General features: G+C 38.4%; 2 protein-coding genes across 10 annotated transcripts; both read right to left on the bottom strand.

The window, feature by feature from the left end:
* Nucleotides 1-3,835: 3,835 nt before the first annotated feature.
* Nucleotides 3,836-4,973, bottom strand: LOC102699890 (putative B3 domain-containing protein Os08g0157700). Its single transcript, XM_040527249.1, has one exon. The coding sequence runs from the start codon at nucleotides 4,661-4,663 to the stop codon at nucleotides 3,836-3,838; it is 828 nt and encodes a 275-aa protein (XP_040383183.1). The 5' UTR covers nucleotides 4,664-4,973.
* Nucleotides 4,974-9,333: 4,360 nt separating this feature from the next.
* Nucleotides 9,334-20,230, bottom strand: LOC102717637 (protein CCA1). Of its 9 annotated transcripts, none has more exons than XM_006659075.2 (12): nucleotides 19,430-19,508; nucleotides 19,040-19,072; nucleotides 18,869-18,943; nucleotides 16,203-16,229; nucleotides 15,983-16,069; nucleotides 15,736-15,764; nucleotides 15,373-15,574; nucleotides 15,186-15,297; nucleotides 14,948-15,009; nucleotides 11,529-11,747; nucleotides 10,042-11,436; nucleotides 9,334-9,950 (listed from the first exon to the last, which is right to left on the bottom strand). In XM_006659075.2, the coding sequence occupies exons 7-12, from the start codon at nucleotides 15,409-15,411 to the stop codon at nucleotides 9,603-9,605; spliced, it is 2,175 nt and encodes a 724-aa protein (XP_006659138.1). In that variant the 5' UTR covers nucleotides 15,412-15,574; nucleotides 15,736-15,764; nucleotides 15,983-16,069; nucleotides 16,203-16,229; nucleotides 18,869-18,943; nucleotides 19,040-19,072; nucleotides 19,430-19,508; the 3' UTR covers nucleotides 9,334-9,602. The 9 variants fall into 9 exon arrangements, with proteins under 9 accessions (XP_006659138.1, XP_015695900.1, XP_015695901.1 ...); XM_015840414.2 differs by having other exon boundaries at nucleotides 15,983-16,095; nucleotides 19,402-19,489; XM_015840415.2 differs by having other exon boundaries at nucleotides 15,373-15,590; nucleotides 19,402-19,489.
* Nucleotides 20,231-20,780: the final 550 nt, after the last annotated feature.

Raw genomic sequence — 20,780 nt, 5'->3', positions numbered from 1 at the left:
TATTAATTAAACAAACAGAATTGTTGCATCCTGCGAATTCTTCAGTCTTCGTGCATGTTGAAAATTATGCACTTTTTATATTGTCATCATTTGAAGAAGTAATATTTATAGTCGATGGATACCTATTTATTTAGTACATTTTGGTTAGAACTATATATGCAACTATAGGAAAAAGTAAGTCAGACACTCTTTGTTTTGCTCTAGCTCCGTGGTTGCCTAAGGATGCGGGCCACCCGTCGATACTGCCTAACCTCTAGAGTCCTCTGTTTTGTATGTGATACCAACTTGTATGGCAGGACTACCTAAAAAAAATTTCTGGCTACGCCACTGATATGAGACATTGTTTAGCACAAGCTTTCATGCCAAGAGATGAAATTCTTTGGAGATCAACATCCCATATTTTCACTTCTGCTTATGCTTATAAACCAAAATTTAAATTTTCAATCTTAAATTTAGAGATGATTTTAGCGTTTTTTCACTAAAGTTTATTTTTCAGTGTTGGCTTTAGATCACTAACAATACGTATATAAATGCTTTATTTATTTTTCTATATCATTTGACTTTTCTCATGAAAAAAGCCAAAAAAAAAATCAAACCCCCTTACTTAAGGCTGGGAAATTATCACTTCCCAAAGAGGCTGGGAAATTATCACTTCCAAAAGAAAAATCAAACCCCCTTATTTATTTGCACTTCTACATATATACATGGTAGTATTTTAGTAATCCAAAGAGGTTAGTTCAATAATGGAAATTTTAAATAGTTTGGTTTCTGAATATTATTATTTCCACTTGCATGGAAGTGAGAGAGCAAAAAAAAATTTTATTTACTCCGGCTAATGCAATTTGAGATAATCTAGGCATATCACCATTTTATAAAAATATCATTTTTGACAATTATGTAACAAGTCTCTTCCGTCATGCACATGCACATGGCCGCATGCATGAGTACATCAAATCCATGTTTTTGAAAATCGAGTTGAAATCCATTAGATTGAATTAATTTATATAATTAATCATCTTCTTTAAGAGCAACCATATGTAGTTATGTACAGTAGGTAAAACTGATCATCAATTTGTTTGGAAGGTACACAAAGTGATAACATAAATTTAGCAAGGGGATGCATGGTCCTCTGTCAACTTGAACGTACTTAATGCTAAAACCAATCTGTAATTTGTAGCCTTGTGCTGATTTGTTTGTGCAAGTTGAACATAACTTGCATGTGTCCCATTCATCCCCAGTCAAATGCTGCTCAAAAGTACAAGCAAGTGAGATCGATGTGTGTATTGAATTAGTCATTTTGAGGTGCGTGTTCATATTACCTCTCCACTTTATGAAAGACCTTTAATTAATTAACTAATTACACATCTTACTGCTTTAACTTGTCTGAGATGATGCGTGCATGAATAAACTTTGTGTTAAATTATTTTTGGAGTGTCACAATATTCTTTGCATTAAACAATTAATCCTTCCCTCTTAATTCGCATATGTATCTCATGCCATACAGATGAACCTTTCTTTGGAAGTACAGTAATAATTAAGTAGGTTTGTTCCTCTAATTAATTATTAGTCCATATATCTGAATCCAGATATAGCGTATATATATATATATATATATATATATATATATATATATATATATATATATATATATATATATATATATATATATATATATATATATATAGTGTCTTTTGCTATCGATCACGCCCATGTTGTTATCTCACGTAAAACTAAACCATCTACCTCGCTAATTAAGCCTAGTCGATCGATTAATTAAGCTGCATGTATACGAAATGTTGGGGTGTACACTATATTTAGCTACCTCCAGCAGTACATAGTTTGTATTTGTTAGTAGTATATGTATACTAGCTATAATCATGATAATAACACACACATTTATATCTATAAATTAATTAACAAGGGCAAGAGGAATTGAATGCAACTCTCAGGCACATTTTAAGACGAGAGTAATTAAAGGCGATCAACACATATAACTCAAATCAACAATACTGGAATTTACACAGGAAAAATTAAACCACCAGAAGGCTGGGTTAATAATTAATTATCGGCTGAGCTTTAAGCTAGTGTGTATACCATGCATGGAAGCAAAATTGAAGAGAAATATTGTTCTAGTCATACTGTTTTGGTCACACACACACACATATATATATATATTATATATATATAAGTAGAAATAATACTTATAGAAAACCAAGACAATAAGAAGAAAAATTAAAAATAGATTGCCAAACTAGAAATATATAAGAAACTGTGTACTCGCTCTAAAGACCAAATCATTTCTAGCGATCCACAATTGCTAGCAAATTGCAGCAAGATGCATCAGATTATAGCAACCTCATTGTTATGTAATTTCATTCACATGAATCATACAGTTATACAGTTATTTTGCAGGGAGATGGCACATTTGTATTTACACTTGCCACATATCTCTTTCCTTTTAATTTTCTTAATTATTCCGTCAAATGAAAAGAACAGGGTGAGAATTAGCTAGGTTTTGCTTATATACATCGTTAGCTAGCTCCATAATTTTTCATTTAATTTATAAGTGGGTGAATTGATTATATTGCTGAAATCATGCATGCATGTATAGCTAACGAGCTAGTGATGAATCCAGCTGAAGCTATATTAATTCTTAGCAAACAATAGTTTGACGATCTTATCGATCTACCACATGAACTAATTCTTATGTGGATATCGGTGCAAGTATAGTAGTATACATAACATATATATATATATGTGTGTGTGTTAATAAAGCTATATATATATGCTGCATATAAAAAAAAAACCCATACATATACATATATATAGACACATGGAGGGGTATATATATATATATATATATATATATATATATATATATATATATATTAGTAGAGCAATTTTACGGTCCTTGAGAAAGGTACCAGGAGGTACTATTTTTTCCTATGTAAATTTTATTACCTCTTGGTACCGGAGGTACTAAAAGGTACCAAATTTTACACTAAAATTTTGGTATTTTCTAGTACCTTTTCAAGAACTGTAAAATTGATCATATTAGTATCAGGTGTAAATGTTATGAACATGCATGCATGAGAATTAATTAGTGGACAGCTGTAACACATATATATGTTATCTCACACAATCGCAAGAAAAGCAAACTTATGATGAATTAAAGGATAGACACGGCGAGATGGAGTGTAAAGTCTAAAAACACACAACCAAGTTGCAAAGACTATATATTAACCTTCATTTGATATATGTGCAACATGCATGGAACACAGCATATGGCATAAAAGTCATGACACTGGACTGTATGGACATACATGCTCATTAATTCTTATTACATGTTGGCATGCATTCTCAAATCATCACATGCTTGGGCGATAAATGAGTGGACTTGCATAATTTTTTTCAGAGAATAATTTATGAGCATAAAATTAGGAGATAATCAAGAATTACTGTGGAGAGAGAGGCACACATATATGCAATTGACCATGATTTGGAACACACACACACATATATATATATGATCACTTCAGCATCGAATCTCAAAGCCAGATCTACTGTTATTCTACCCAAACACAAATAAATTAATTTCTTTGGTCATATTCAATTATCATTGATCACACTAGCTACCTGGATATATATAGCTAAATTAACCAAGAAACAATTTAAGGAATCAACAACCAAAAGAACAAGAACGACAAGGAGATATTGATGAATTAATTGGTGCAATTAGAATCATCATTATCATAACAAATTGGAATCAGATCTAAATTAAGTATAATTATGAAAAATACCCAGCTTTGTGTAATTGCTAGAATTGCCAATTACTCTACCTATGGTTCGTCCACATGACAAGCTCCATTTCTTCACCCCGGCGATCACCGTCGTCGTCGTCGTCGTCGCCGGCGGCATCATCAGCTTCTTCCGCCGCCGCCGCCGCCGCCGCCGCGTCGTTGCCTCCGCACTCGACATTCACCCCGAAGAGCCTGAAGCTCCTCTGTCCCGTGGGTCCCACGTCGACGCGGTGGCCGGCGACGACCGGCACCACCGTGTCCAAGAACATCGTTGCACTCCCGGGGCCGTAGCTGCAGGCCGGCGCCGTTTGCACCCGGCCGAAGAGCGGCGGCCACGTCGGCATGCCGGCGGCGGCGGCGGCGGCGAAGTTGATGTCGCGGCCGCGGCGGTGGCAGTGGCGGTAGTCGATGAAGTAGCGGTCGCCGGCGCGGGAGAAGGAGACGGTGTCGCCGGCGGAGAGGCGGGCGGCGCGGACGAAGCGGCTCCACCCTTTGGTCATGACGTAGCTCTGGCTGCTCCCCCAGTAGGAGTACCGGAACCGCCACGGCGTCCCGGCGCGGTCCTCGAAGCACAGCTGCGTCCCGGCGGCGGCCGCCGGGAAGAAGCGCTCGGCGTGCTGCTTCGGCACCACCAGCCGGTTGAGCTTGCCGACGTCGCTCGGGGTCACCACCTTGTCGAACATGTGCTCCCGCTCCACCGCTCCACATCCACCTCCGCCGCCGCCGACGACCACCTCGCGCCGACCTAGCACCAACGCCGCCGGTGTAGCTTCTTGACCTAGAGCTTGCTCCTCCTCCTCTTCTTCTTCCTCAGTAGCTTCTACCTGCAGCACTGCTCCTCCCAAGGTTAAGTCCATGTACATGGAATGGATTGCTCTCCCTCTCTCTGTCTCCCTCAAGCTAGCTAGGGCAAGATCTAACTTTTCCTTTCTTTTTTCGCTCGGATTCTTTGGGTGGATCTTTCTTGGATCTGAGGGGAATCCTACCTGAAGTTAAGAGAAGTTCTTGTAGCTAAGATAGTGATTAGTGCATGCAATGGAAGAACTAACTAAGAATGGAAAGGGTTTAGCAGGCCAGGTAGCTAATCATGCATCATGAAATGGTGGTTCTTGACATGAAATTGATGAGGATTACAAGGATAGCTTACAGAGAGAGAGGATTAGAAGGGTAGCAACTAGCTAGGTATGGAAGAGATGATGGGGAATGGGGTTGATGAGAGAGAGAGAAGCTTAGAGAGAGAAAGAGAGAAGCTTCTTTGCAATTAGGGGAGGGGGCCCACCTGATATAATTAAGTAAAATATATACCTAGGCAGCAAGTGGGTTTGTCCTTTCTGAGATTGGCAGGGGCATGAGACTAATGAGTTAGTCCCTCAGTTTCACAATGTAACTCTTTCTAACATTGTCTAAATTTATATAGATGTTAATTAATCTAGACACATATATAAAGTATATACATTCATCAATCAATAAATTTTGACAAAGTCAAAAAGACTTACAATATGAAACGGATGCAGTAGCTAGCTAGGCCGGAGGATGCAGGGGTGTGGCTAATATTGTACTAATTAACTGGTAATAACCAATCAATTAATTAACTAACCATTTCAACTCCACTTATTGCTACTACCTGGATTAATACTACTACTACATGCATGCATGTTTGTGGTAGTTACACATTTGCAGCAACTTGTTGCAGGGGTAGGTCATGCCATGCCAACTTAGGGATTCCCTCTCATTAGCTTGCTTCAAATTAAAGTGGATGCAGTTTTCCTTGAGTTGTTGTCTAGTATTAGAATTTACTTAACCTGTGTTAGTTAGTTTATCTGCATGTGCTTAACCCTTTTTAATAGAAATTGGTGTGAAGTAGTCAATCAGTTGTGAGCTGGGTAGATATAGTAGACAATGAGCAACTCGGGGCAAAATTAATATATAACTGGAACCAGGTTGCCTCCAGGCTACCAGTCTGGAATTTTGTTAATTTGCATGTTATATATATATATATATATGATTTTGGGTGTTATGTGTGTTAAGAATAACACATTATAATTAAAATCAATGGTGTTTTATTTCAAATAATGTAATGCATTGATGATGCATCCTATTCACTATCATAGGACATTGATGTTGCACCCTTATCTTTTTGAAGTATAAGCCAAAATTTAAATTTTCAACCTTAAAAATTTAGAGTTAATTTTGGCTCGACGAGATAACAATTTTGTAGGTGAAAACCTTTTCATTTGACGTCATTTAGATGCTCACACACACACACATATATATATATATATAATCTCGCAAGAAATGGTCAAAAGGAAATGATGTCCAGGGCCAAACATAATAATTGATGTGTACATGAGTTCGTAAGGATGTGAGCACATGAGAGATAGGTCTAGAGTTTCAATCTCACCAATATAATTTATTTATAATTCCAGTAAAAATGACACAAGGAATTGAGATCACAGTATATATACAGTTAGCGGTGGTAGTAATATACAAATTAAAATATTTTTTTTGTTTTTACCTTGTCGAATTTTTGAATTGGATCAAAACTATGAGTGTCGATGCCGTTTTTTATATCCCCTCATAAGTGCTTGGGATTTACTGTCGATTTTCTTAACCAGTATTTTTTAGGTTAGTTGTAGTAGTGGAATTCCTAGCTAGATTAATGGATTTACTGGGGGTGGAAGACATGACAAATAGTTAATTTAAATTAAAGTGCAACATTTTTCTGAAGTTTTAATTTTAGGAACTTAATGAAAATTTTAAATTTTATTTACCTGAATCCTATCATTTAAATTTATATTTTGAAATTTTACAAATGTATTGATGTTAAGTTACTATCAATGACTAAAAGAATCTTGGAATAAATCTCCATTCCCTCTGAAATAATTAATAATGTTCAATAGACTCGTCAAAACGTGTTCATTTAATTTTATGTACTAGTTTTTTTGAACGTAAATTTTATATACTATTGTGTTAGGGTCAATTATTCTTAATTTTCCTATGCCAAATTGATCTCAATACTAAATAATTTTCCATAGTGCAACTGGGCAAGTAAGATTTTATCGAATCATTAGGCACTTTTTAAAATTAAATGACTTAACCCATATTAGCGACATCTCACCTCACCAAAAGCCTCTCTAAATTGAGGCTAATTAAGAAAGAAAAAAAAAGTGAACCGTGTTAACTGCTAAGTACAGCTGATTGTTGAAACGTTAAAATGTTTCAAATTAAGTTGCGTTGAGGGTTGAAAACAAATTAACTAACTTAATTAGTATATACATATATAAACGGAGAACTAAAAAATACATCAACATTTTTGGTCATCTTGCTTCGGGTCTTACTATGTTTTGTTCTGTGAATTAAGTGACGTTTTCTAAACTCAACAACTGTACACATAAAATAGATAGAGGAGAGAAGAGAACAACACATAGTAATTTAATCTACGCGGTTGATCAATTCAAGCGACGACGTCATCGCCCTTGTTGCTTGTTGCGTCATCTTCCATGTGCCTGGGGGTGATTCAAATATATACTAATGAATTTGTTTAAGCAATGATCCCCAGATCAAACATTTCTGCTAAATTAACACCACCAAAAGCCTACAGAGTTAATTTTCTGAAAAAAGATATGCACAGGTGATCCGTAAGAAAAATCGTCTGGTGCATAATGAAAAAAAAAATGCTTTAGCAGTCACTGGCTCTTAACTAGTGGTGTTAACTTTTCTAATGACAGTTGCTACAGCTGAAAACAGTATACATAGTTGGAAAGTACCATTCAAGTCTGATATATAGCTTAATGCATGATTTCTTCAACCTAAACTATGTTTGATGCGCATATTCCAGTAGTCTAAGGTATTATGAATTAGTATGGTAATAACCAACCTGGTTAAAGAACACAAACTAATCGCCGCACCATACCACCAAACTATTTCAATAAGGCTAGTCTCAATACATATTTTATGAGATGTTGTTGGTGTCACGTCAGCAAAATTATTAACACGGCAAAGTCATTAAATGAGAAAGTTTCATGAGATGAGAGAGGAGTTTCATCCCCATAAAACTCGATTACCTAGTTTACGGTTTTAGTAACTATGCCATAAAACTATGCATTAAATCTGGCCTAATCATGTAGCATGTTCATGGAGTAGTACAATTATCATGTAGAGGAAGTACCGGGTGTGTAGTACAAAGTGTTCGAGGCAACTTGCAATTAATTCCGGTGACAGAGAAACGTTGGTCTTGGTTATATATAATAGGGAAACGTTAACCATGGTTTGCCGTGAAAACTTTCTCAACAAACAATGCTAAATAAGGTTTTAGCTAGTTAAGCTAGCTAGTTGGTCAAGGTGACCAAGTCATCAGATCAGCAGAATCCGCAGCTTGCCTCGTCAGATATACACATTTTTTTTTTCCCAGTTGTAGAGGAGACTTGAGTTTAGTCATAACTGCTCAGGGATGGTACAAGTCCTCTTATATTTTGCAATTTGTATGCAGGAAAAGCTTAATCAAAAACTGACAAACTGTAGAAATTCCAGCAAAAAAAACCCATCAATTTCTGCTGTTGTTCTGCTTTTCTTGAGAAAAATCAAATGTGCTTTTTGCACAACTTCAAAAGGTTGCCAGGGTACATTTCATAGTCACACATTTTCTCCTGTTGCGTAGCAGAGAGGAAGTTGTGCACAACACCAGCAGCTCAAATACCATATGGTTTTGCAACTTGTAATGCAACATACCCAATAATTATGAATTATCTGAACCTTTTGGAGCTCACTACCACTACTCCTGTCCAATCCATGTTTGCAAGTGGGCACATTGAACACGTTCTTCCCACTCTGGCACCCTGTTTCCCTTCATTCAGCAAGTGGTGATCATGCACTGATCTGCATGTCCTAATTGCAACATTTGTTTTTTATATATGCAACAGCAGCAACCATGAAAGTGAAATGTAGTAGTTGGAGATCAATTAGTTCCAAATATTTGTTGCTGGTGGCTCCTGTTTGAGAAAAAGGAACACATGGATTCCAGACAGGGTCCATCCAAAGAATCTTCAAATCTCAGATATATGTGCTGACAGATACAAAGGTGATTATGTTCTCCCTGTTCATCATTTTTCAAGGTCACATGTTGGAACTAGGAACATGCATGCACTTGCATGATTTGGTCAGGGTAAACCAAAAGCATATATTATTTGGTCTCCACTTGTGTCACAAGAAGAATATGCCAAGTAGTACAATCTTTGTCTAAAGCAAATTGGGGAGTGATGCACACAAGTCTCTAATAGATAAGGATGGCAGTTTTCAGGATTTCATTAGGAGATGCAATTGAGACCCAATAATCCGTGTTGAAAACTATGAAGTAGAGAAAACAAAAAATGGCATAAGCATAATGCTTGTTTGGAGAAACATTTGTTAGAATTTTGTGATAAAAAAAATTGCACTGGATTAGTGGTTAAGATCCCCCATAGACCCTATCCACTATAACTTGCACTGAGCTTAAGTTGTGCATCAAATGCAGTTGATAAAATATGATCAAGAAAAATGAACCAAAACTCCAATTATTATCGTTCCCCAGATTATAAAGCATAATAAACATAAAACCCTTTAATGCAGAAAGTTTAGCAGTCTCTTAATGCTAATTAAAAGTCTATGAGATATGGTTTAAAAAGCAGTCTAAAGGAGCTGCTTGGCAAGCATTAAGATACAACACACAATAAATTGAGTTTTGTGAGGTGCTGAAATTCTACGGTAACTCAGATGTAAACTTTTGATAACTTCTTGGTAGAGGCCAGCAACAATGTGGAAAGCAAATCATGTGGATGTTTCACTTTCAAGACGAATCCTCTTGGTACCAACCTCATCGCTAGCCGGTACCCTGTTCTCCTTTGCTTCCACTGAGCACCTCTTGTATGGTTTGAAACCAGTCCTGCGAGATTTTAGCTTCAGATTTGACAATTCATTAGGAAAGGAAGCTCTTGGCTCATCCGTTGTGTCGAGTTCATGATCAATAATCGTCACATTCTTGTTGAGGTCAACTGTCACCGTGGTTACTTCATCTTCGTCCTCCTTGGTGACCTCCTTTGACCCTTCTGCTTGTGGAGGAGAAAAGCTTTGGGGAAGCCTTTCTCTACTGAACAGTGCATCGAAAGCCAGACGACCCTGACAGTAGAAATGTGAATTAGAAAAGCAGTGATGGATGTTCAGTGAGTAAGATAAAAGTGAATATGTGAAATTCTGGTAAGACGACCACCTCTTCAGAAACTTCCTTCCATGAATCACTTGTGCTTCCACTGCTCCTAAATCTGCGGTGGTTAGTGTCACCGGCGGAAGAGTTACTGCAAGATGCTTGCTTTGCCTTGTCGTTAGCCTTTTCTTGCTTCTCAGGAGCATTATCTGCTTCTATATCACTACTTGACGGCGTGTTGGAACCGCATGAAGAGCGATCCTGCTTTTTCTTGTTTCCAAAAACTTCACTTGTGTTAGCTCCTGTGGCAGTTTTGGTATCATCTTTATCTGCTGGAGATATCTTTAACTCAGTGTGGAGCAACACTTCTCCTTGACCACTCTCATCAGACTCTGAGGACACTATGACCTTCATAGCTTCAGACTTATCTTGCTTCCGAGTTTCTTGCAATTCCTTCTGTGCATTATCAATCGGGCAGTCTATATCTTTTTCTGGAGCCCGCTGAACATCTGCTGTGGGAAAGGGAGCGCTAGGAGCTGGAACAAATGGAAACGCTATAGGTGGAGGAAAAAGAGGGAGAAGACCTTGTGTTGCCCACCATGCTGATGCTGCAGCGATTGTAGCTGCAACAATAGATGCCATGTTGGGAGGAGACCCAGCGTGGCTTCCTTGAGCACTCTCAGAAATATTTTCTTGGTTTGGATCAGGACTGTTGCTGTCAATTGCAGGCCAGTATGATGCTGCAAGCCTTGCAGCTGCATGAATTGCAGGGTTTGACAACAATGTGGAAACAAGCATGCTGGAGAAGGTGGATGACATATTGACAAAAGATCTGTAGGCATCTTGGTCGCAGTGGCATTGCATTATTGGTGCAAAGGCTGTATAGTTGTGAGGGAAGGGCTGTGCTGTGTCACTTCTGTCAAATTTCGGATCCACAGGAAGTGTTGGATGGATGCATTGGTTCATGGTTCCACTGGCCCCTCCCATTTGATCACTTGTTTGATCAGGATGGCTTCCTTCAGTTCCGGTGGCTGGGATGCCAGTCACCCCATTTCTATCCATTTGGTAGTGTGAATCTCTTCTAGCAGACCAGTCAGCATACGTTGCCTCCACTGAATTTGGCTTTGGCTTCGATTGTTGCTTTGAGGCATCCAAGCAATTTTCATGAGAATGATCAGACTTGGAGCTGATGTGCATTTCATTAAGCCTTTCCATTTCCTGGTCATTAATATCTTTTGCATTCTTTACCACACCATTGTGTATAGAGTCCCTTTCCAGGATGACCACATCCTTGATTTCTGTTTTAGTCGGTTCCATCCCCCTGGATGCATCATGATTTGAAGAGCCCTTGTTAACTGAAGAAAATGATGCAGATGGGATCTCAAAGAGATTAATAACTTCGGAGCAACTTCCTTTTTCAGATATCTCCTTTCTTTGAAGTTTCTGAATACAAGCGAGTTTCTTGTTAAAGAAACAAAGGGTGGAATATTAAAAAAAAGATATGTCATGTATAGAAACCTCTAGCTAAATCAAAATACTACAAAGCTATGTACCTCAAGAGCTGCATCACCTGCCATTTGTGAAGTGCTATTGCTCCTTAAATTTGATTTTGTTGCCTTATCATTCGGAACTTCCCTGATGGATGTCTCACAGCTAAGACTACTTTTCCGAGGATATGGGCTGTTAGGTTTTCTTTTAGGTCTTGGTGGAGGTATGTCGATGTCATGAGCTTGTCCTGGAGAAGTGCCATTGTTGATAGCTTCCTTTTCCAGCTGAAAAATTTCAATTAGTTAGATACAGTTAAATACCAAAAAGAAACTACAAATATAGGCATATGTAACAGTAATTTAGGCATAGATAGCTACAGTTAAACACCAAAAGAAACTACAAATGCTGGCATATGTAACAGTAAATTTGACATACAGGAAAGTGCCATAATACTCTATATTGGAAGTTTAAATAATGCTACTCCATCTGCTCCACAGGATTTGTTCATTTTCTTGGGGTTGCTCCCTTTGACAATGTTTGTTTGTTGAGAAATTTAGAAGTGGAGCATGGAGTTATTGCGATGTCCCAACGCTTTATTCCACTTTAAATAATGCTAAAAGAAGTTCAAAAGTTATATGATCCAATATCATTAATTATTTCTTATATCTAGTGCCTCCTTGATCTATGCAGGTGGTAGCCTTGGACAAATATTATGGAGTGGAGAGAGCACAATGTAGAAGGTAGTAAAAACCTTTAGCAGTAGGCCACTGGTACATTAACAGGCATTTTCTATATAATAGCTAAATACCTGTACTTTGCTAAGGATAAAAATGAACTATACATGTGCTAACACTGTTTGGAACAAGTTAATTGTGAGATTTTTTTAAGCAATTTCATCCCTGCAGATGGCTTTGCATGATAAGCTGTATTTCAAACATGAAATAAGATAATAACTGCATATAGTTTGGCTGTTTGAGAGAAATTTGAAAGCATCTTTTCTGGACGTCAAAAGTCCACATTGAAGCCAAGTTCACAATACGACCCTGGAAATTATGCTATCATTAATTTCGTAGGCATTTAGTTTGTCTCTTGCATAAAACGAAAGGCTATTTCCACATAGTACAGGTGCAAGTCATGGATTCAGTTCTATGCCTATAGAAATATTATCCTTTTGATCTCAGAATGACATGCTGAGGTTTAGTTTGAACATCAACCATGACATTCATCATCATTGACCAAGCAAGGAAGAGCATAGCCAATTAGAGGCATGCTATGTGATCAATGAACCAAATCTCTGGATAATTACGACACGAACCAATTACTAATCACTAAATACTCATGGTAGACTTCAGCCTGGAAACCAAATAGCAACAAGTCAAAACTATACTTTCACAATTACTGGTGCAGTGATGATGTTGAATTAAAGTACTGTTGCATGTATTTGCAAAAGAGAAGCACCTGTGCATCTAAAGCCCGGAACAGTCACAATCCATAACCCTTCAGGGCTCCAGAAAGCTATTTTATATCAGTTTTTAACTGAATCAGCGTAATGACTGAGAAAGACACCTGAGCTAACAACTAATTAAATTGACATACACCATAATGGGCATACTATTACTGTCAGTTTTTTCTTTTTGGGTTTTTGTGTGTGTGTGGGGGGGGGGGGCAAAATCAGGGGACACCAGGAAACATGTGACTATATTGCATCCTCCTGACCTCCCATATCACATTCACCAACCTTCTCAAACCAATGTTATGAGTTTATGGGATGTAAATTCACGTGTTTACTGTGCAATTGTTATACTACAGAAGGTGCCTAAGCACTATAAGTACCAGTTAGGTAAACGTGGTTTCTTGTCACCATATCCTTTTAAGAGCATACACATGGCGAAAACATTTATATTTACTGGAAAGTACTTCCAGCAACTCTAGTTTTAAAAACTGTTAGCTGTGTTATATATTTTTATGAAAAATAGGGCAGAGCTAGCTATTCACCCCTTTCATCAACAACCAACCATCCAACTGACCACAACAAGGAAGGTCTGGTCATTGATGACTGGCTGGGTATAAGAGTTGAGAACCCAGAAAACCAGCATGTTTTTTTAAACTCCTACCTGTGTTCCTGCCCATCCATAGATCTGGCAACGAGACTTTGAGGATGATGGTGCAATTTCAAAAATGCAACAGTCCGCTGGCTGTTGCAAATTGATGGCAATGTGACCTCCATCAGGTGGCAGTGTACTGCCCCTAAAAGGCACAGGGAAGGTAGGTTGCACAAAAGGAAAAGCAACAGAAAGGACAGGACTTAGATTGGGGGAGAAAACAACAAAGGAACGGACTGACTCTTCTGTTTTGACTGATAAACAATAGATGTGCAGTATTATATTGGCGTTTTCTTACCTTTCAGACACTTCTAATGGAAGGTCTGCTTTAGTAAATCATTTTACATTCTTCTTATTTTTTCAATTGCCTCAAATAGCTACCTAGTTCTTTTCCTTTTTTTAGAATCCTAGTCATTCACACCACATAGGCACTAGAACATGTTTGATTAAATCTTTACTAATCTTGATGATAGTCCACATGGAGTGTTAGCTCAAAATTGATTTATATTTCATATACAGTGCATTCAAATATCCCATTTTACAATTTGTATTGACTTACTATGTAAATGTATTGACTCATTATGGCTATGCAGAAACGATGTGGTTTTTATAAGAAAAGGTCTGAACATGGTCCATTCTCCAGAAATCGGGTTTATGGGATTTTACTGCAGTGGCATGTCAGCAATTGGAGTGGGTGGTCAGTTGGTCACGGAGTGTTTAATCCAGAAGTATGGGTGGCTAGCTAGTTTATAGATTGATGGCCCTTAACATCTCCTGTACTTTTATCCTTTTGAAGCTTTCTATGTCATAGGTGTGCATTTTGGCTGTGTGCGTCTTAGCTATGTAGAGGCCGAGAGTGTTCTCAATACAGTTGTATCATGTTGTTGTAATTGTTCGAGATTCAATAAAACTTCCATTATCTAAAAAAATAACAGTACAAGAATGCTTTCTTTGTCAGAAGTGCATGCTCAAATCTCAGAGATAGATGGACATGTAAAAGAAACCAGCAACCAGGGGCGTTCAGTAGCATCCTTTTTGCAACTAGACAAGCACTTCCTAGTATATTTCTTCCATCTCAACAATATTTAGTTAAAATTTCATCCAACTATCAGAGTGCAAAGATCATAAGTGTAGCTCTCATCATAATCTAAGGAAACTAATCTTGCACAGTTCATACTCCATGTATATGTAATTGCATTACTAGTATGCAACATACAAGAAGATAGGAAAGAAAGAATGTTGCACAAAGTAAGGGGGAAAAAGAAAGTAAGAATCAAAGCCACCCGTTTTTATACCAAAGCTAAAGACAAGGAAACCAGAAAGCTAAGGAGAAAACCAAAACAAAAAAAAAGGAACGCTAGCCAATAAGATAGAGGAAGAACCTTAGTGAAGAACTTTTGAGCATGACTTCTTATCTGCACAGCTGTCTTTGTCCCAACATGCTCTATAGAATAAATCAGACAGCAGACAAGAAAACGAAAGGAAAAGATGCAAGATCCATATCAATAATTAAAATAAAGTCATATTAATTAACCAGCTAATGAGCTAATAATCACAGTGAGTGCAAAATGGTAAATTCAGAAAGCAATAGCATACATATGACATATATGGAGCATTCACCTTCTATGCGCTGCCAAGCTCTCCCATACAGTTTTAAGGCTTCAAGGAACCTTTTGTGCTCTGCCTCAGTCCAACGCTCCCTCTGCTTTGTGATTGTGTATGGCTTCCTCACCTAAAAATAACCCCTGAGAAAATGCTGCTTTTTATTTTAAACATGAATCAGCATACACATCAAAGAACAACTCACCTTTACCACTGCTTCCTCTCCAGAGGAATTAATCTCCATCCCCAATTCAAGAAAAAAAAAGAAATATAATGGTAGTGCCGGTAATTCGTCGATTTGTCAGTTGGAGTTGAGGTCTTCCACAAACAAAAGCACACCTCCTTCCATAACTCCAACCAAACGCTGGACGTGACGCAAGTAGTACCTCATACCTCCTTCTAGACCTCTATATCACACCAACACTCCCAATATTTCAAATTTGTGCACCCAACCATAAAAGAGCAGCCAAATTAGTGTTACAAACCCAAGGTAAAACCTAAAGAATTCACAATTCTACTTGTGAATTGGACTTGGATCAAAATCTTCAAGACGATCAATTCCACTCACCTACTTGAATTGATCCAATTGCCGTCAGTCTGCAAAAAGAGGCAACATAGGACCACAATTAAAATTCATAAACATTTTCAAACATTATCTAAAACAAAAACATTTCAAAATGGTAAAACGGTACTCCACAAAGAAAAATAATATGTCCTCAAAACAAGGCATCACTTAATTCGATAAAACTAAAAGGCTTCACAACTAGAAGAATCACTTGAAAATAATAATCCAGGAACTGCACCACTCCACTCACCTAGAAAATCCTCAGCTTCAATTGGTCTGTTGCACACAAAAAACAAGTCAGCAGAGTTTAACCTTGCTCCTCGCTTTATCTTCAACTCTAGAATCAGATTAAAACTCGCAGTTCTCAAATTATGCAACCATTTAAAAAAGAAGAATCAATTAGATGCATTAAACCAAATAAAAGTATGAAAAAGCAACAAAGCAGCAACACAAACAGTAATCAAGCTCACCTACTGAGGCCAAACACTTTCTTTAACCTGCCAGAACAAAATACACATCAGTGACTAGTTTCTATTAATTTCCACCTTCCAAGTACATTATCAGAAATGACAAAATTATCGTGTCACAAAAGATATGGCAAATTTAACAAAGCTTCCAACCAAAATCAGGATAGAATGCTCTACATATCCATGAAATTTGATCACAAGATTCATGGAAGGAATATCAAGGATTTTGCAGTTTAATAATGCATGGATTACTTAAGTCGAATTTTAAAATTGTCTCCAGCCCCTAAGATGTATACAACACACCCGTTGATGAGGTACTCTTCCATTCTCTATCCACCAAGGTACATGAGAGTCTTTCATTGGCTGATGACATATTTGACTTCTTTGGCTGTACAAACCTTTTTTTTTTGTGTCTAATTTAAATATTGAGTATGTGGACTCTCAATATATACCCAGTCATTATAGTGAGTACAATCAGTCAAGACCAAATTCTAGAGCTGCAAGGTTCCCCTGGTGACAAATTTTCCATATCCTTGCACAAGATTCAATATTGGCAAGAATCATGTTCAGTGATCTTGTCAACTTCTATGTTGACTATAGCTTGGTTTTAAGCTGTATTTGTTGCTAAGAAAGCTAACATCCATATGCTTGTGCAAGCACTGATAGTATTGGTGTCATTGTTGCTACTGCAAGTAAAATTTATTAATTGAATTAGATTTTAAAAAGAAATATATGACAAGCACTAATGGATTTTCACATCCATTTTATTAGTAGTGGCAACAGCCCAAACATGTTAAATTTCAAAATGACCAAATCTCTCAAAGATTTGAAAGTCTCTATATAACTTTAACATCATGACCAGCACATCCCCTACTCCTCAACAGTTTTTTAAGCTAATGACCTGAAACAGTTGGAATTCACTACTCAGGACAGGAAAAACACCTGTGATTCAATAACCATTAAAAATAACTTTCATATCTTTCATTTTAATGCAGCAGCTATACATATCAGTATATCACAATCCAAGAAACTTTAACTCATCACCTTTTCAACATGAGGTGTATTATGTCAAAAACTAAGTAGTTAGCTACACAAAAAGACAACCATGTTATTTGATCAGTGTTAAGTTGCATGCACCGACTAGTTGCACCCAAAAGTCTAAGGTAATAGGGAAAGACGGACAATTCACTTTATACACTCCAACATTCCCCCTCACGCGAGACCCCCTCAAGTCTTAAGCATGGAATATTAGAATTGGCTGTAATTATTTTATTTAATTATGTGCCAGTTAGGATTCGAACTCGAGACCTCTAGCTCTGATACTATATTAAGTTGCATGCACCAACCAATTGCACCCAAAAGTCTAAGCTAATAGGGAAAGGTAGACAATTCACTTTATACACTCCAACAATCAGCAACACTTAAGGGTTTTCAGTATTTGCAATACTGCACCTGGCTGTTAATTCCAATATTCTCAAAGTTTTTAGGACCAACCCTTACATCATTCTGGATCTGTACAGTGATTTTCCTAGCTGTGCATGAGTCAAGCAGTTATATTTTTTTAGGCAGGTTGGTCTTGGCACAGCTGAAAAAATCATCAGGCATGGACAATACAATTATAAAGGGCATAACAAAGATGGAATTCAAACTAATAAAAAAGAACTTTGAACTTTCCATCCTCTCAAACATTAGTTAAAATTTAATATTCAGCCATTTAATGTATTATTCAAACATGCATACACCAACTGATCCACAACAAAATGGAAAACATAAACTCTAGCTGACAGAAAAATCAACACCGGTACCAAAACCCCCAAAAACCATGTTGAAGAACACGAGGAATAAGCATGCACAAGCTAACCAATCTCCACCATTACGCGGAGTAGCACAATATCAATGCATCAGAGGTAAAACTGCTGTGTATTGGCTCTGATACAGGTCTGAAAACCTAGAATATTGGTACAGTACAAGCCAATTCATAACACATTGCAATAGCATAAAGGAATTTTCGTTCCCACATAACTACTGTAATTTTTTATACACTTGATTCTAGAAAAAAAATTAAATTAAGGATAAATCAAAAATAAGATTTAAGGTGCTCATGAAACTTCAGTGCTTGAAAGACTTAAAATTTCTATGATGGTAATTCCAAAGACTTGTGCTGGTATTTACACTTGCTTCACCAAGTGAACATCCTAGAAAATGTGAAGGGAAACCATTAATAATATATTTAAGCTTTATGTTGACAAAATATTTCCCTTGATATTCCATTGATTAATATCATTAGGACTGCTGGCGCAATCTACAGAAGTATTTGAAATGCCGTTATGCTCGTGGCTCAAGACAGCAACTTCAGCTGTGATGGCCAAATAATTGCAATGGAGACCACAGGGTATAGCACGGATACATAGGAACCAATGGCTTCCTAGTTTGCATAAACATAAAATCACAATGACCACGAAAGCTGGTTTCTTGAACTTATTCTTCTTTTTTTTTTGCCATGATTCTGGAACTTATTATTCGTAACATTATAGTGTTATGAGTATATGTTAATGTAAAGTTACAAAAAAATCACTATGAGATTCACATCCCTGAAACCTTGAAAAGTAGATTAAAAATAGGATAAGATTGAGGAGAGCAGCTACCACGTTAAACTATCTTTAACTCACCTCCTTAAATAACCGTATCAAGTTGCTCTCTCACTGCATAGCAAATTGAGCAACACAAATTACACTCTTTCCTTCCTGTGAAACAAGTTAAGAGCGTTTACAGTACCAGATTATTTCGTTAATTTTTATTAAAGCATAGCTGAAACCCAAGAAGTCACAAAAAGCCTGCACCTGAATTAACTCGTGTACCCAGCAATTTTCTGCCTGCAAATCACGGTACCAAGTTAACACTAGTCATATCTTCCATAGCCACAATAAAAACAATAAGAATTTTGAAACTTTGTATGCACCACTGCATACTGACTACGGCAAGGAAAGAGAATACCCCTAAACTGACCAGGTCAAAAAAGTAAACCACAAGAGCACAACCTAAAATATACTAACTCTGCTTGAACAAACCAATCCCAGAAAAATGTCCTCACAGATCAACCTAGTCACTCCCTTAATTCATTGACGTTCCGACCAACAAAATTGCCACACATAACCACCAGAACAAGAGAACAAATAAAGTTAGTACGAGACCTGTAACCAACCTATTGTACCAAAAAAAACTCCACTAACCACGCACACTCAAGCTCCCATGAATCCGATTAATCCCAGCCACAAGGAAGCAACGGTTTCGCTTAAGCGAAAAGAATTGACCACGGCGCTATCTCCTGGCTGAGCTGCGCACAGAAAGAGAACTCGGTGGCATGTGAACCATTTCCATTATGAACCCAAAAAAACAAAATAGGACTCGCCTCTGCGAAGACACCGAGCGCAGCACCACCACGAACGAATGCCCAGCCGCCGCCGCCCTGCACAGAATACCGCGACAAAGCAGCAGAAATCAGCTCTCGCATGGTTGCGTTTACAGTAGGATCCGTCAATCGCAGGAGGCATCAAACTTTCGCATCCGTGATCCATCCAATCCAAGCGCAGAACGGAGATAAATCCGCACAGTAAAACAGAGCAGAGCAGCCGAGGCTGCGCAATTTCATTGGTAAAATAAAAAAAACGCGGAAAACCTCTCCAAAAATCGAACGAAAAAAATTACCGCTACAACGGAGTAAATAATCTAAGCTAGGCAGAGCAGAGCAGAGCAAGCATCGCGATTAAACTCGTAACAAAATAAGTCGCTGGAAAATCCGGGTTTACCTCGAGCAAGCGAAGCAATCCAATCCAACACGGCGGCCTGCGCCCAGCCGAATCAACCGCGAACCGAGCAGAGTCCCGAAGCTTCCAGAGAGCCCTTCCCCCTCCCCAACCTCCCCCTCACCACAGGCGACCGCGACGGCGGCGGGCGTCACCGGCCACGCCGTCGCCTACGCAACAGCATCGATCACCTCACCACCACCCCTCCCCCTCTCCCTCCTTCTCTCTCCTCGGCCGCCGTCACAGCTCAGGCGAGGATCTAGCTAATAAGCCAATCTACCACTGCCCCCCCCCCCCCCCCCCCCCCCCGCCGCAAACCTCGCAACCAAGCAAGCAAGCAAGGATGGATCGAGTCGGGCTCGCTGCTGCTGCGTGTGCGCGCGCGAGAGGGGAGAGAGGAGAGAGGAGGAAGAGGAGGGGGGGCGGGGGTGGGGGTCGCTCTCGCGGGGCGAGCGCCGGGGAGAAATCTCAGCCACTATCTTTTCTTGTGGATTTCTCGGCCTCCGACGACGGATTCTTGCGCCCACGCCCTCCGGCGCTCCCGGAATCCCATCTTCCTCCCCGCCCCCACCCCGCATAGCATGGGAATGGGATCTACCACCCTTTGTTTTTGTTTAAGCCCTTTTCATTCGAAAAAAATTTATAGTAATTTTAGAGGATTTTATTTTATAGAAATTTTTTCTACAAATTCCTTTGAATCAAGGGAATGGACCCTTTGAAATTCCTATGAAACGTCTCTTCCCATACAAGTTTTGGATGAAATTTAACAAGAGTTAGA

Source organism: Oryza brachyantha, chromosome 8 (assembly GCF_000231095.2).
Source record: "Oryza brachyantha chromosome 8, ObraRS2, whole genome shotgun sequence".
Classification (NCBI taxonomy): domain Eukaryota; kingdom Viridiplantae; phylum Streptophyta; class Magnoliopsida; order Poales; family Poaceae; genus Oryza; species Oryza brachyantha.
The sequence above is the reverse complement of the archived record's forward strand: the minus strand, read 5'-3'. Positions and strand labels throughout refer to the sequence as shown.